This window comes from Bombus vancouverensis, chromosome 4, assembly GCF_051014615.1.
Source record: "Bombus vancouverensis nearcticus chromosome 4, iyBomVanc1_principal, whole genome shotgun sequence".
Classification (NCBI taxonomy): Eukaryota; Metazoa; Arthropoda; class Insecta; order Hymenoptera; family Apidae; genus Bombus; species Bombus vancouverensis.
In genome coordinates, this window is record NC_134914.1 from 13,594,309 (window position 1) to 13,606,748 (window position 12,440).

At 32.7% G+C, this 12,440-nt stretch overlaps 2 protein-coding genes, 1 long non-coding RNA gene and 1 other non-coding gene across 6 annotated transcripts in view; 1 reads left to right on the forward strand and 3 right to left on the reverse strand.

The window, feature by feature from the left end:
- The window catches only part of LOC117156507 (uncharacterized), a 51,305-nt gene extending 47,179 nt beyond the window's left edge, over positions 1-4,126 (reverse strand). The window contains exon 1 of one of the 3 annotated variants that reach the window (XM_033333584.2): positions 3,983-4,126. The gene's annotated coding sequence lies outside the window, so the exon portion shown is untranslated. Of the gene's footprint in view, positions 1-106; positions 512-3,526 lie in introns of those variants that run through there. The other 2 variants (XM_033333583.2, XM_033333585.2) reach the window with 2 other exon arrangements.
- On the reverse strand, positions 3,004-3,076 carry TRNAR-ACG (transfer RNA arginine (anticodon ACG)). The gene has a single exon. It is a non-coding gene; the product is annotated as a tRNA-Arg (tRNA).
- A 3,405-nt stretch (positions 4,127-7,531) lies between the features above and the next one.
- Positions 7,532-12,257, reverse strand: LOC117156508 (UNC93-like protein MFSD11). The gene is made up of 2 exons (XM_033333588.2): positions 11,954-12,257; positions 7,532-8,803 (listed from the first exon to the last, which is right to left on the reverse strand). Exons 1-2 carry the CDS (start codon positions 12,044-12,046, stop codon positions 7,532-7,534), a joined length of 1,365 nt encoding a protein of 454 aa, XP_033189479.1. The 5' UTR covers positions 12,047-12,257.
- On the forward strand, positions 8,034-9,015 carry LOC143302553 (uncharacterized). Its single transcript, XR_013058146.1, has 2 exons — positions 8,034-8,169; positions 8,248-9,015. It is a non-coding gene; the product is annotated as an uncharacterized LOC143302553 (long non-coding RNA).
- Positions 12,258-12,440: the final 183 nt, after the last annotated feature.

The following is a 12,440-nucleotide window of genomic DNA, read 5'->3' on the forward strand; positions in this document are numbered from 1 at the left end:
CACGCGCGGTACGATCAAGATAAAAGGTATCATAGACCGTATATACTAATACCGTCGCAGGCATGTCCAAATATCGAACAAAGAACCAAACGATTGACAAACTTACAGAAACTCATAGAGGGCGTTGTTCTCTGATCCGGACGAACTTTCCTCTTCTGATCTAACAGGTTATGAAAACGAAATCTTAAGAAGATAACTGTGCCTCTGTAATATGTATACACAAGTGTCGAATTACCGCGAGCGGCTAAGAAAAGTGAACGTCAGAGGAAACGAACGTGCACACTAGCCGTGGAGAGGGAGAGACTAGAATGAGAAAAATAGAAAAAGGGAGAGAGGGAGAGAAGAATCGCGATCCGTTCCACTAGTTTGCACCGCGACGAGCAACAGAGCCAGAGAGAGAATAGGGGAACATCCTGTCATGGAAATTCACGTCTCCGGACGGAAGTTTGAGGGAGACCACGAACGAGATACGTCGTCGGACCGACAGTTGCACGGATTGTTCGCGCGACGCGTACGCGATAATTCGAACTGGCAGGCACAGAACCAGATCTGCGCAATTTGTTGGACGTGGCGCGCCTCGCAACCATCATCCATAGAGTATATAACCGATAAGCGAAAGACAATTAGTCGGATCGAATACACGTTCGTCAATGCGTAATCGCGCGTAACCGACGTACGGGGAACCAGGAAATTATTCGAACTGATTCCAAGCATACGGGAACAGTATACGTAACTAGATTTTTATGCGTTTATAGAAAATCTGCAGATGCAAGGGGTGTACAGAATAATATACACATAAGATGCAGAAATATATGAAATATCCAAAGTATGGTACAGTTTGTCAGTGACGGACCTAATCCTTCGGGGGCCTGATACTAATCGATTATTTTTTACGCATTTTGCACGCATTCTAGAAAACGCAAAAATCCTCCGGAATGTTTCGTAATGGGCCTATCGAGTGCTCTCGATCGGCGTCCCGAATATTCGTACGACGTACTGTTTCGACAAATATCGTTCTAACCAAGCTAACATTTTCTTCGCGTACTAACAAATTTATTTTGAGTTAAAAAGAAGTTCTGATAATTGTTTACTAATCTTTTCGACAAGTACGTTTGGGCCTCCATAACCTTCCGATGTTTGTCGCTTATATAGCGCCATTAACGTCAAGATAAATCCACTTCTGTACTTTATAATATTTAATAGATGACAATTTTTGGTTTTAGATTTTATTTCGGGCAATGTGCAGCATATCCCGCGGAAACGAAATTGGTTCTAACCAATCGTACTGACGAACATCTAGCCGACAAAGGTCGTAACTTTAGAAATCGGCGAAAGATTGTGATCATACAGAGCGGTGAGCGGTAAGCGGTGAAACAAGCGATGGCACACAGCCATTGCCCAGCGCTTCGAATATCAATTTTGCCGTTTACCGCTTACCGCTCTTCGTATAATCACCGTCTTACCGGCCGCATAATAAAAAATAACTCGAACCTAATCGAATACTCGCGATTCAAATGCATACAGAACAAACCGTACAGTAGGTTGAGTAGCAAATTTTAAAAAAGGTATCGTCAAAATCCACGCGAACGTCACACATCAACAGGTTGACGGATATTTATTACACCTTATTTTCGTGACAAACGACCCGAAATTTTTACAAAATCTCATTCTAGCCGAATATTTTGCGACCCAGATACTATACTAGAGCAGAATTTTTCATCCAAGTTACAGTTTTTTTAATTATGTATATTGGTGAAAATATAAGTTTGCATAAATATCCGCGGTCTAGTTATATCATGAAATAAAAGACTTATTTGATTTTAGCCAGAAAATCAAATCCACCGTAAATGGTGAAAATTTCGTTGGTTATCGTTAACCACCATCGATGGGCCGAAATTGATTTCGGTTACGAATTATGAATAACCATTATGGGTAACGCAAATATTTCTCGACTACTGTATGATAACTGTAATAACCATTATTGGTGATTAACCATTTATCGGCGATGGAATTGTTTTTGGTTTTTAATATTATTATCGTATTATCGGCGATGAAAATACGTATCAATGAACAGTAAGCATTATTCATAACAGGAAATATTTCTCATTATTTAGGGATGGTTATTGGTAACCGAATAATTGTTCTCTTCGTCGATAATTATTCACGAAGAAAAAATTATTCGCAAAGAAAAGCAATTTGACTGCAATTTGAATACAATCAACGTACGATAGAAATGAGGAAGCGGAAAGAATGTGCAATTACTTTTAGTATGATTTTCTAGTTTTCTAGAAGCTACTCGAATTTGGATGGCGAACGAACATTTAGCTTTTTTAATTAAATATTTTCAATTTTCTCCGTTTGAATTAGCGTGTTTCAATTTGAAACTTGGAACGTAGGTTGAGTAGTCGATTAAAAGTAGATTTCTAGAAACTCGATGCTCTGTGTTTATCTTCCGGGTGAACTTTCGAGGTAAAGAATGCAAAGGGAGGAACAAAGTGCACCAGCATCGTTCTGGCCTGTTTGGAATGCGTACTATTCCTGGAGATTCTTGAGCAACTCGTTGCATCAACTCGTTGACCAAAGAAAAATCCCCATGCACTGTATCTTAATGTGCATTTCGATATTTCCAATAGTAGCTCTCGCATAATAAATCCTATAGCCCTTTAACTGCTTAATATTAAACCACAAAGAGGCAATGTTCCATTAACGCAACATTAACTTTGCAATTTTTTTTCTTAATTAATTTAGAATAAAGAAATTGAAGTATTTGTAACATTATGGAAACTATATATATACAGTACTAGGTCCTTAATGAGTTAAAATACTTTTTTTACAAAAATAAACTTATCATATCTTTCCCGTGTAGTCTTCATATGTTAAATGCTTTATAACACGAAATAGCCATAAAAAATCCTTAAATATCTGTATGCTTTCTGTGAAGACTAAAAATGGAAAATACATATAAAGTGATAAAAAATAAAAAAATAAAAAAAAATGACTTTCCGATCCTGCCAGGATTCGAACCTGGAATCTTCTGATCCGTAGTCAGACGCGTTATCCGTTGCGCCACAGGACCAACTTTTTACTTTATCTTTAAATTCGATATAAGTGGTACACATATAAATCGTATATCGAAAAAACTGCGAATATAAAACTTAAATACTAACAGACATCTTCAAATTTTACATGATTTACTTAAAGTATAGTAAAAAACGGACAAAAGAAAAGAAGGAAAGAGAAAAGAAAGAGCATATTTATATCCGTTATGCTACAAAACAGTTTTGCTCGTCTAATTGCCAGTTTACGATCTTTTAAAAGAGAGCAAAACAGATTGTAGAAGAGAGCATATATTTATAAAATCTCAAGAATGACAGTCGACCCCTGACATTTAACGTGAACTAACATTTAAACAATGTACGTAAACACCGGGAGAAATTGTTAACGAGTCAACGATCCAGATATCGGAATCGCGTTGTATGTATTATTATATGACATTAAATGTCATCGTGATGGAATATCGACTCACCGTGGCCAAACGGAACAGAGCGTTAGAATGAAAAAATAAGGCACGCACAACGAGATTGGGAACGCGGGCGATACACGTTCGAACGTGCACGGCACACAACTCCGACTTTCGAAACAATACACACCTCGTGACACTTCCGCGAAACAATAATAATCAACACTATCAAACGATCTTTCTAACGTTGGTTCATTTTTCGAACGATCGACGATACACACCCAATAAAAAGATTTTCCAGAATTATTCGTGTTCGACACGAATAGCAAACTGTTCGTTGGTTAAGAGAGAAAAAAAAATTCAGACGTACGAGTTACTTAAAAAGCACGTAATTCAACGAGTAACGTCAATGTCACCCCGCCACTGTCCATGGAATAACAGGAGGGTGTCGATCCAGTCGAAGAAATTGGGAAAAATCGCGTTTAGATGTTTGCCACGAATAATTGATCATTCTTCACTCACCCTTCAGAGTTAGATCAGTCACGTGAACAACATAACTACGCGCGTCCCGTTCAAATACTCGAAAACACGAGCGAAACAGGCCGAGAGCTGTCACAAACCGTCGTTACACTCGCCATTTTGATTTACACTGACACTCAGAAACGACCAGCGAGGTGTTTTACCGCCAGTACGCATGCGCGCGACAGGTGGCTGCCCGGGAGTTGAACAGTGTCTGTATACAACGCGTCGTTGATATTCTAACCGAAAATTTTTAATAAATGGTTACTTGTTTAATGCAACATTGGAATATTTTAGAATCGTAAAATTATATAAAAATAATAAATTGTTGTGCGTATGTGTGTGTATATAGGAATTATTGAAATGTACGGTGTTCTACCACCAATGTATTTTCATATTGAAGTTTCTACGTCTTGCGAGGAACTTACAACTGCTTTACCGGTTTAGTGTCATTCCATATGTTATCGACTCAGCATAGAATACTACTACAACGCCAATAGTAGATGGAATACTTGAAGCTACTTGCATACGGTACACAATGTTCTAATGTCGGTCAAGTCGCATACTTTCTGTTCATTTCATTCCCAATTTTTGATTAATAAGTTATCTTCTCTTTCCAACATTCCAAACATTGATTGATCAAATATGTATATATATGTATATGTGACTGATGTCTTGATGCCAAGGTAAAGACTACGTAGTAAATGTAAGAGAATTTAAATGTTCGATATGTATCAATGAATACTAAATTGATAAATTAGAAATTTACAAATATTTTTAGATGACATCGATTATTGTTCTAATAATATTAGGAATCATACGAAGTGTTATGCTTTCTGTATCATATATTGCAATTCAAATTACACATATTTACAAATTTGGTCGTAATATATTTACAATAATACTTTAACTAAGAACGGTTTGAAAACTGGATAAATTTTCTATATATTTTGTGAACATTGACATTTACATAGATTTTAAAAATTGACAGAAATTGATCAACAAGAATAGACGAATTTTATTAATGGACAAAAATGTACTTATTCTATATCTATACGGTACATACACCAAACGGTAGGATTATGTCTTAAATTAGTCTCAAAGTTAACAGGTTATTCCTATGTACAGAATATTTTCATACAAAGTACAATATCATTGACTATTTCCTTCGACACCATGAAAAATAAGTTCAAAATTATTTTGTTCGTATATTAATGTACATACATATGTACATAATCGATAATACATGTTTTTATTATTTTTCATACTATTGCTGTAAATACTAGAAAATATCATTTCTTCAACGTTTTTTAAAATATCGATAGAAAACCGTTTACTGTCGCAGTTATCAAGAATGCAACAAACTAACTTTGCATATTACAGTCTTACCACATTTCAAAACCGCGAGAACTCTATTCCATTGAACATATATCAATGTATATACTATACATGTGTCAGTACATGTATAGTATAAATAGAAATTATAAGACATTTATGTTAATGGAAGTTCGTGCTATTTATTCACACGGAAGCACAGTGTTCTCTTTATCACTAATCTTTTTAAAAAAATATAGCTATTTTCGCTTTATACTCAGTTCAAACAATATCTATATCATCTTACATTATAACATTTCACAATCCTAATTTCTTTACAACAGAATCTTTCTCCTAACTTCGATTAGCAGAAATAAAATATATCTATAAAATATATATAAACTCGTTTAAACAAAATGTTCGTTCATCTAAAAGCTTTATAAAAATCTGTAACTGCAAATTCATGTAATAACAATCCTAGCTTTATAGTGATACTATATATCTTACAATAGCACGAATTATTATGCAAACGGTATAAAAAAGATATCGCATTGGCTGGGGTTATTTCATACTTATTTCATATTTTCTGCGTCTTAATCGCAAACATAGATTAAATATATTTTCTACCCCTAATATAGCCGTGAAGTTCTTAAATACTCTCTCTACCATCATAATTCTTTTCTATAATTATGATAACATTCACTATTAAAAATATACTTACAAATAACAAGATTCATAAAAAAAATAAATTTATCTTTAATACATATATATATAGATAAAGAGATGTGATGCTTTTTCGAAAATGTCACGAACTTCCAGAATCTAGTAGAATTACTTGGAATTATTTTACAAGTGCAAAATTACTATTCGACGGTAGTAACAAAATATACAACAAAAATGTATAATCTATTTCGTTTCAATGTTTCTTAGTTGGTAACTATTATAAAATAATTAATAGAAACGCAGTCTTTTACGAAATGGTACTGAAACATTGGAATTGCACGATTCGTTAATATTCTTATCTCGCTATTCATTTTTGTTTAAGGCTTAACACATTCGCTGCTACAAAAATATAGTTTCTCTACCTCTGAAATTACACAGTTGTCGTCAGAAATGTCTTTACTTTAGGTGATATCTGTTAACACGCTGTTCATTATGGTTTTTGTCTTTCTAAGTCTTTCGTTAAAGCTCATAAAAACAAAAACGCAACAGTTAAACGAACAGCGTTATTTAAATATGTAGTTAAAGCGACGCAATGTTGCATCAGTAGCAGCAAAAATTGTTTACGTTGAATTAATGCATATTAAATGCCGTTTTATACAATAAAGCTTTAGTTGTACGTAGTTTCTGCATATGTGTCGTATTTGATCGTAGTAATTTCAGTATCGTTTGATATGCTTTTTGAAAACTAACTACTTTTTGTCATTACTTCTGATTCATAACAATTTTGTAATTAGTCAATTATAGAATTCAAAAAGTCTACGAATAGAGCTAATATAATTTCTTCGTTTATAAATTCCTTTGAAATAATTTACGCATTAAAAAATTGCTTACGTGGAATTGGAAATATCTTTAGTCTCCCCCAAATTCTATATTTAGATTTCTAGAAATCTTTATGCTTCCAACACCACTACTTTTCCCAAATTTAAATTTCGCAAGAAAATCTTTACATCGAATACACGTGACTTATATAATAAATTCCTTCTTTAACGTGGTTGATAATTAATAATGGGACAGAATTGAATGCGTGGTATTAGCGCGCGAAATTCAAACTTGAACAAACTATGTATGTTTATATATATGTAACAAAATCTTTAGTCTTAACTATCTATTTTTATAAAATAATATATCATTGTTACCACTCTTCTCATAACAATAAAATAAATTCATTTGCTTGAGCATTTTTTAAGCCTCCACCATTCTATTTTTTCTCGATTTATAATCCATTCAGAACCAAACAATGAAATAACGTGTAAAAGTTGCGTAAACGCAACATTATTAAAAAAAAGGTACACCGAACAAGTTCTATAATGTTGAAAAGCTCAACTTTTTTCAAATTGGCAATATTATGATATTTAGGTGAGAGAAGAAATACTAAAGATAAAAACATCCAATAAATTTTTAGAATTTCATAATCACAATGTAAATTCGATAAGATTGGATAATGTGAATTAACAAAACCACGATAAGATTAAAAAATGAAATGTTACGTTAACGCAACGTTCGTCCGTAAATAGGTTACTCGCTCGACACGTCGCTCTCTGATTGATTACTCTCTCTTTCCCTTCTTGTACTGTACTCAACGAAACAGAAAGTACTAGTACCAATAACGATCGTTATCGTTAAGATTAGGAGCTGTATATGGAGGTAAACGACATTACTGTAAGCGAAACTTACCGCAGCCGCGACCGATTGGCAAAATTTAAACAGTGCAAAAGCTGGTGCACTTCGTTGTGGAAATAATATGCCTAATAACGAATAGACCTGGGTATTGAAACAGGCATCTCCAAAACCCAGAGCGAGACTTCCAGCCATTGCCAAAACTGGCGAGGGAGTGATATAACCTATGCCGTCGGTATCTGCGAATGGCGAGTCGTTCGGTAGATTCAGGAAAATGGAAACGAAAGCGAATAAATGTGCGCAGAACCCGGTAAGCACCACCGACCACACGCCACAGACGCGAGATACCTTCGAGCCAAAGATGCCAAAGAGAGCTCCGCCAACCACTTCTCCGATTCCAATGAAAATTCCAGAAAGACCAATCAGACTCTTACGCGAGTCACCCATTGCTTTGGTGAATCCGATACTGGACGAATAGACTCCCGAATAAAACGTCAACACCAGTCCAGTATACACAAACATGGAAGATAGCAAAAGTATCTTTTTTGTAATAAAAAGATCGATCGCATCGGTTAAAGCATGCCAGGCAGCTAACAACGGTTTCTTCCTTGCAGGTTCTGGTATGCGAAGTTCTTTGTCGGCGCTCGAGACGCCTTCTGCTTCGCCTAAAACTAGGCTATTCGATATCCTTCTCAAGGTAGCCAGTAAACACGTGCCGAGAATCGCTAATCCGGTGAGCACACCGAAAACGAGTCTCCTGGTCGTCGCATTAATCTTAGAATCGGTAAACATGAAGTAGACGAAAAGGTTGCCAGCAAACATGGAGCACTGAAAAATCGCCCAGAATATACCAGCGTTTCTGGACATCGTGTCCGAGTCGCTATTCTCCGTTAGGTATTGTCCGTGTCCAGTCCATATCAAAGCAGCTCCCAGACCTAGGATACAGGAAGCAGCATAAAGCAGAACGTTTTGAGGCCAGAGGAAAGATCCTATGAAAAGGGCGTAGCAACAAGCGCCGGTCAATATAGCGATCCTCGGCCCTGTCATCGAAATGTACGACGGCGCTAACCAATTGCACGTGGCAAACACGGCATAGATTATCGCTAAGCTAGTGTAGGCCTCGCCGGTGAAATTCGGATCATCCTCGTTAATACTTTGTAGCACTGTTTTCTGCACAGAAAATAAGCCTAATATAATAGAATATAACATGTTTATGTTTTTAGTAAATTGGACTTTCGTTATCTTTGTTACTTTTTAAATACTTCGACATACTTAGTTACAATATGGTCGATAGGTTATTTTAAGAAGAACTATAAGGACCATGATTGTTAGAATCCGATTTTAAAAAATTGTGGAATAAGAATATATATTAGCTTAAATGATTTTGATTACGAATGACTATTATAAATGATTAACATTCTTTTTTATCCTAACGTGAAAGAAGTAATTGGCCATTTGCATGGATCGCATTAATATTTGAAAGTTTTTGCATTTCAGCAACGATGAACAAAGTATATATAGATATACTGATGCCCATGATCAGAATCTAACATCTAATTCGAGACCGAGACGTTTTAATCTTGTTCTTTCAATAAAAGTGAAAGGTTTCTTTTTATGTAGTAGAGAATATAGCTTAGAAAGAGATAAACTTTATTGCGTTGAAAATCAATTTAGCGCGTCATGTAATACCAGAAACTATGGAATAATTAACAAAGTAGAGTGTTAAGTCAAGTAATCAATCAAGATTACTTAATTTTAATTAATCACCAATATCCTTTCATTGCATACTACTTAAGTCTTTAGTTCACTGTTTATAAAACAGGTCAACATGATTTCGTACGTTAATAAATGCCATCTTTAGAATAAATTATATGATGACGATCAACTGATTTTTAAAAATATAAAATGCGCTAATAATTTATTAATAGTACATTTTTAATGTTAATTTCAAAATAGGCAATAAGTTATAATAAAAAAATATTGCAAGAATGTATTCTAAAAACAGATTAATTTCAATTATTGTAAATTGTTCTTATACTAACAAATTTGATTACAGATGCCAATATCATCATTGATATTTTTATAGATAAATGTAGAAAACAACATACAGAACTTCACGATGATCCCAATTTAAAAATATTATTTTTTATGAGATAGATATTTCGATTACACACCGACTTTGTTTTAATAAATATTTTTATTTGTACAGTCATTATCCGCTTGATTTTATACTCGTGATTTTATACTCATACACGGCTTCCTTGCTTTCATCTTCATTGCGGGATAAAATTGATAGGAGTTATCAGGGCTTGACAATTAAATGATATCTCTTTCTTGCTGTGCATTGAATCATTCATTAAACACGTTCTATATGATATGTACATATCGATGTGCCATATTCAATGTAATATGTATTTGTATTCTGTATTTATAACATTATATGTATGTCTTTATAAAGATGAAAGAAATAATATTATCTTATCGACATATATGTCATATTGTGGCTTTTAGTTTATACTTTAATACAGAGTGGAATAACATTTTTATTGTATCGTTACAACAATTACAATGACGACCATTAAAGTTATAAAATTATATGTTATTGTTAAAAGAAAATAATACTTTAATCTACAATTTTTACGCATCATACATACTTATAGAATATAATAATAATAATAATAAAAATTCCTACTTTTATCTTAGATCTGATAAATGGCTGATAGTGATATTAGCAGCTTAAATTTCAGCTGAAAGTAATTTTATGTTTATCGCATATTAAGAATGTAACAAAGAATAATAATTTTACATTTGGATTCAAACCAGACTGACGCGGTTCGACTTAACTGTTTCTCTTCTCGCAGCTCATTCGTTTTATGTAATAGATGCTAACGAAATGTGACAATTGTCACTAATTTTTTATAACGATACTCGAGAAATTATCATTTAAATATACTTGTTATAAACATCCTTAAATGATAAAAATATGTGTACAATTCCATTTAAAGAAATTACATTGATATTGAAATCTTTGTAGATAAAAATTAAAAAGAAAAAACGAATCTGAATATTTTGTTAACTTTCTCCTATATAAACAACTGACTCTTTCATGAAAACATTCTTTTTAACATTGTATGTATAAAATTTCAAAGTCACATGTTTATATTTGTTTAAATGAACGCTATGATAATAATGATGCATGCTTTTATTCTAATGAAACATAAATGAATCACTTTAATGAATTACACTATTGTGAAAAACATTTTACAGATTCTTACGTAAAAAGTACTGCGCATATAAAAATGACAAGAAATGTTATCTGTTAATCATATAACAACATTATATATATAATAATAATATTATTATAGTTAATCTATATTAGATTACATTATAATTAATATTATTATATTTATCGCTAATTTATGTTTCCAAATTATTAAGTGTATTGTTAAATATGTTAATATAATAATCATGTGATTTTAAAACTTCAACAAAGAACCATTATGGGTATGGAATACATAAAAAGCGTTCTATATTTCTTAACATAATGGTATATAAGTGAAGATATATAGTTAAAGAAGGAAAATATTAATGGTCAATTTAATTATTGATTTTTAATGATTCCAAAATTATTACATTTGCAGTACTTAATACTAAATAACTTTCACTTAAAATAATGGCTCCACAACTTAAACCATGCGTAATAATGAACACAATATGTTTTAAGCATACAATAAAAAATACGTAAATAAAGTGTTTAAGGTAATTTCAATTGATTATGATAAATATTGCAACTAAATGTTCAACTTACAATATTATTTATTACTATAACATATAACAAAGCTATAAGAATAATGAAAGTTTTTTTTAAGTTTGACATATGCTAACCTTACGTAGTTAAAAAAGACAGTTTCATACATTGTCCATTTAAATGGTTCCATTAAACCTTATCTTAACATTAATTTATGTTTAGCTACATAGTGACAATATTTCCGCAAAATATTAAAAATTTTATTCATTTTCAGTTTATTCACTAATTACATTTCAAATTTTTCGTATAACGAATGAATAATTATGAAACCAGAGAGAGAAGTATTTCCTCTGTGATAAAATTAAATATAACTCATGCATATACAAAACCTATTCAATTTATGTATATGTTGTATCAAATGTTATCCATATAAACCACATTGAACAGTGATTTATATAAAATAAAATGTATATGTATATTTCGTACAAAACTGTAAAATATATGTAATAAAGAAAGATAAAAAAATTCAGATCAACATTAAAATATTGCGATGATCTTATTTTCAAACTTACCTCGATATTTCCCATTGTTTGAAACGCGGTAAATACCAGCATAAATCCCCAACTTAGTATCAACACATTTAAAAAGCCTCTATCTATTGTCATGATGATCACTTTGAATAAAATTTACCAAAAATAGAGGAAAAGAATGGGAAAAAGTCCAGACAAATCTTCCGCGCGAGCACTTCAAGTGTCGTTAACCGATATTGTGTATTAAGAGTCAACAGATGGTCACGATTAGTTGAGAAATAAAGGCCAACGTGTGACAACTAACAATACATAATTCCCTTCTTCCCTTTCTCAATTGACATGATTTGAAGTCATCGTCAAAATATGGTTGAATAGTTATCGATTACATGATACGTTACAATAAATATCGATATATCGATACCTTACACAATACGAATAGGTTATGATTGCTATACTTATTTAACGCTTGTATTGTATAATAACGTTTTTTCGAAAAACATTTCGTAGTACGAAAAATATATCAAAACTT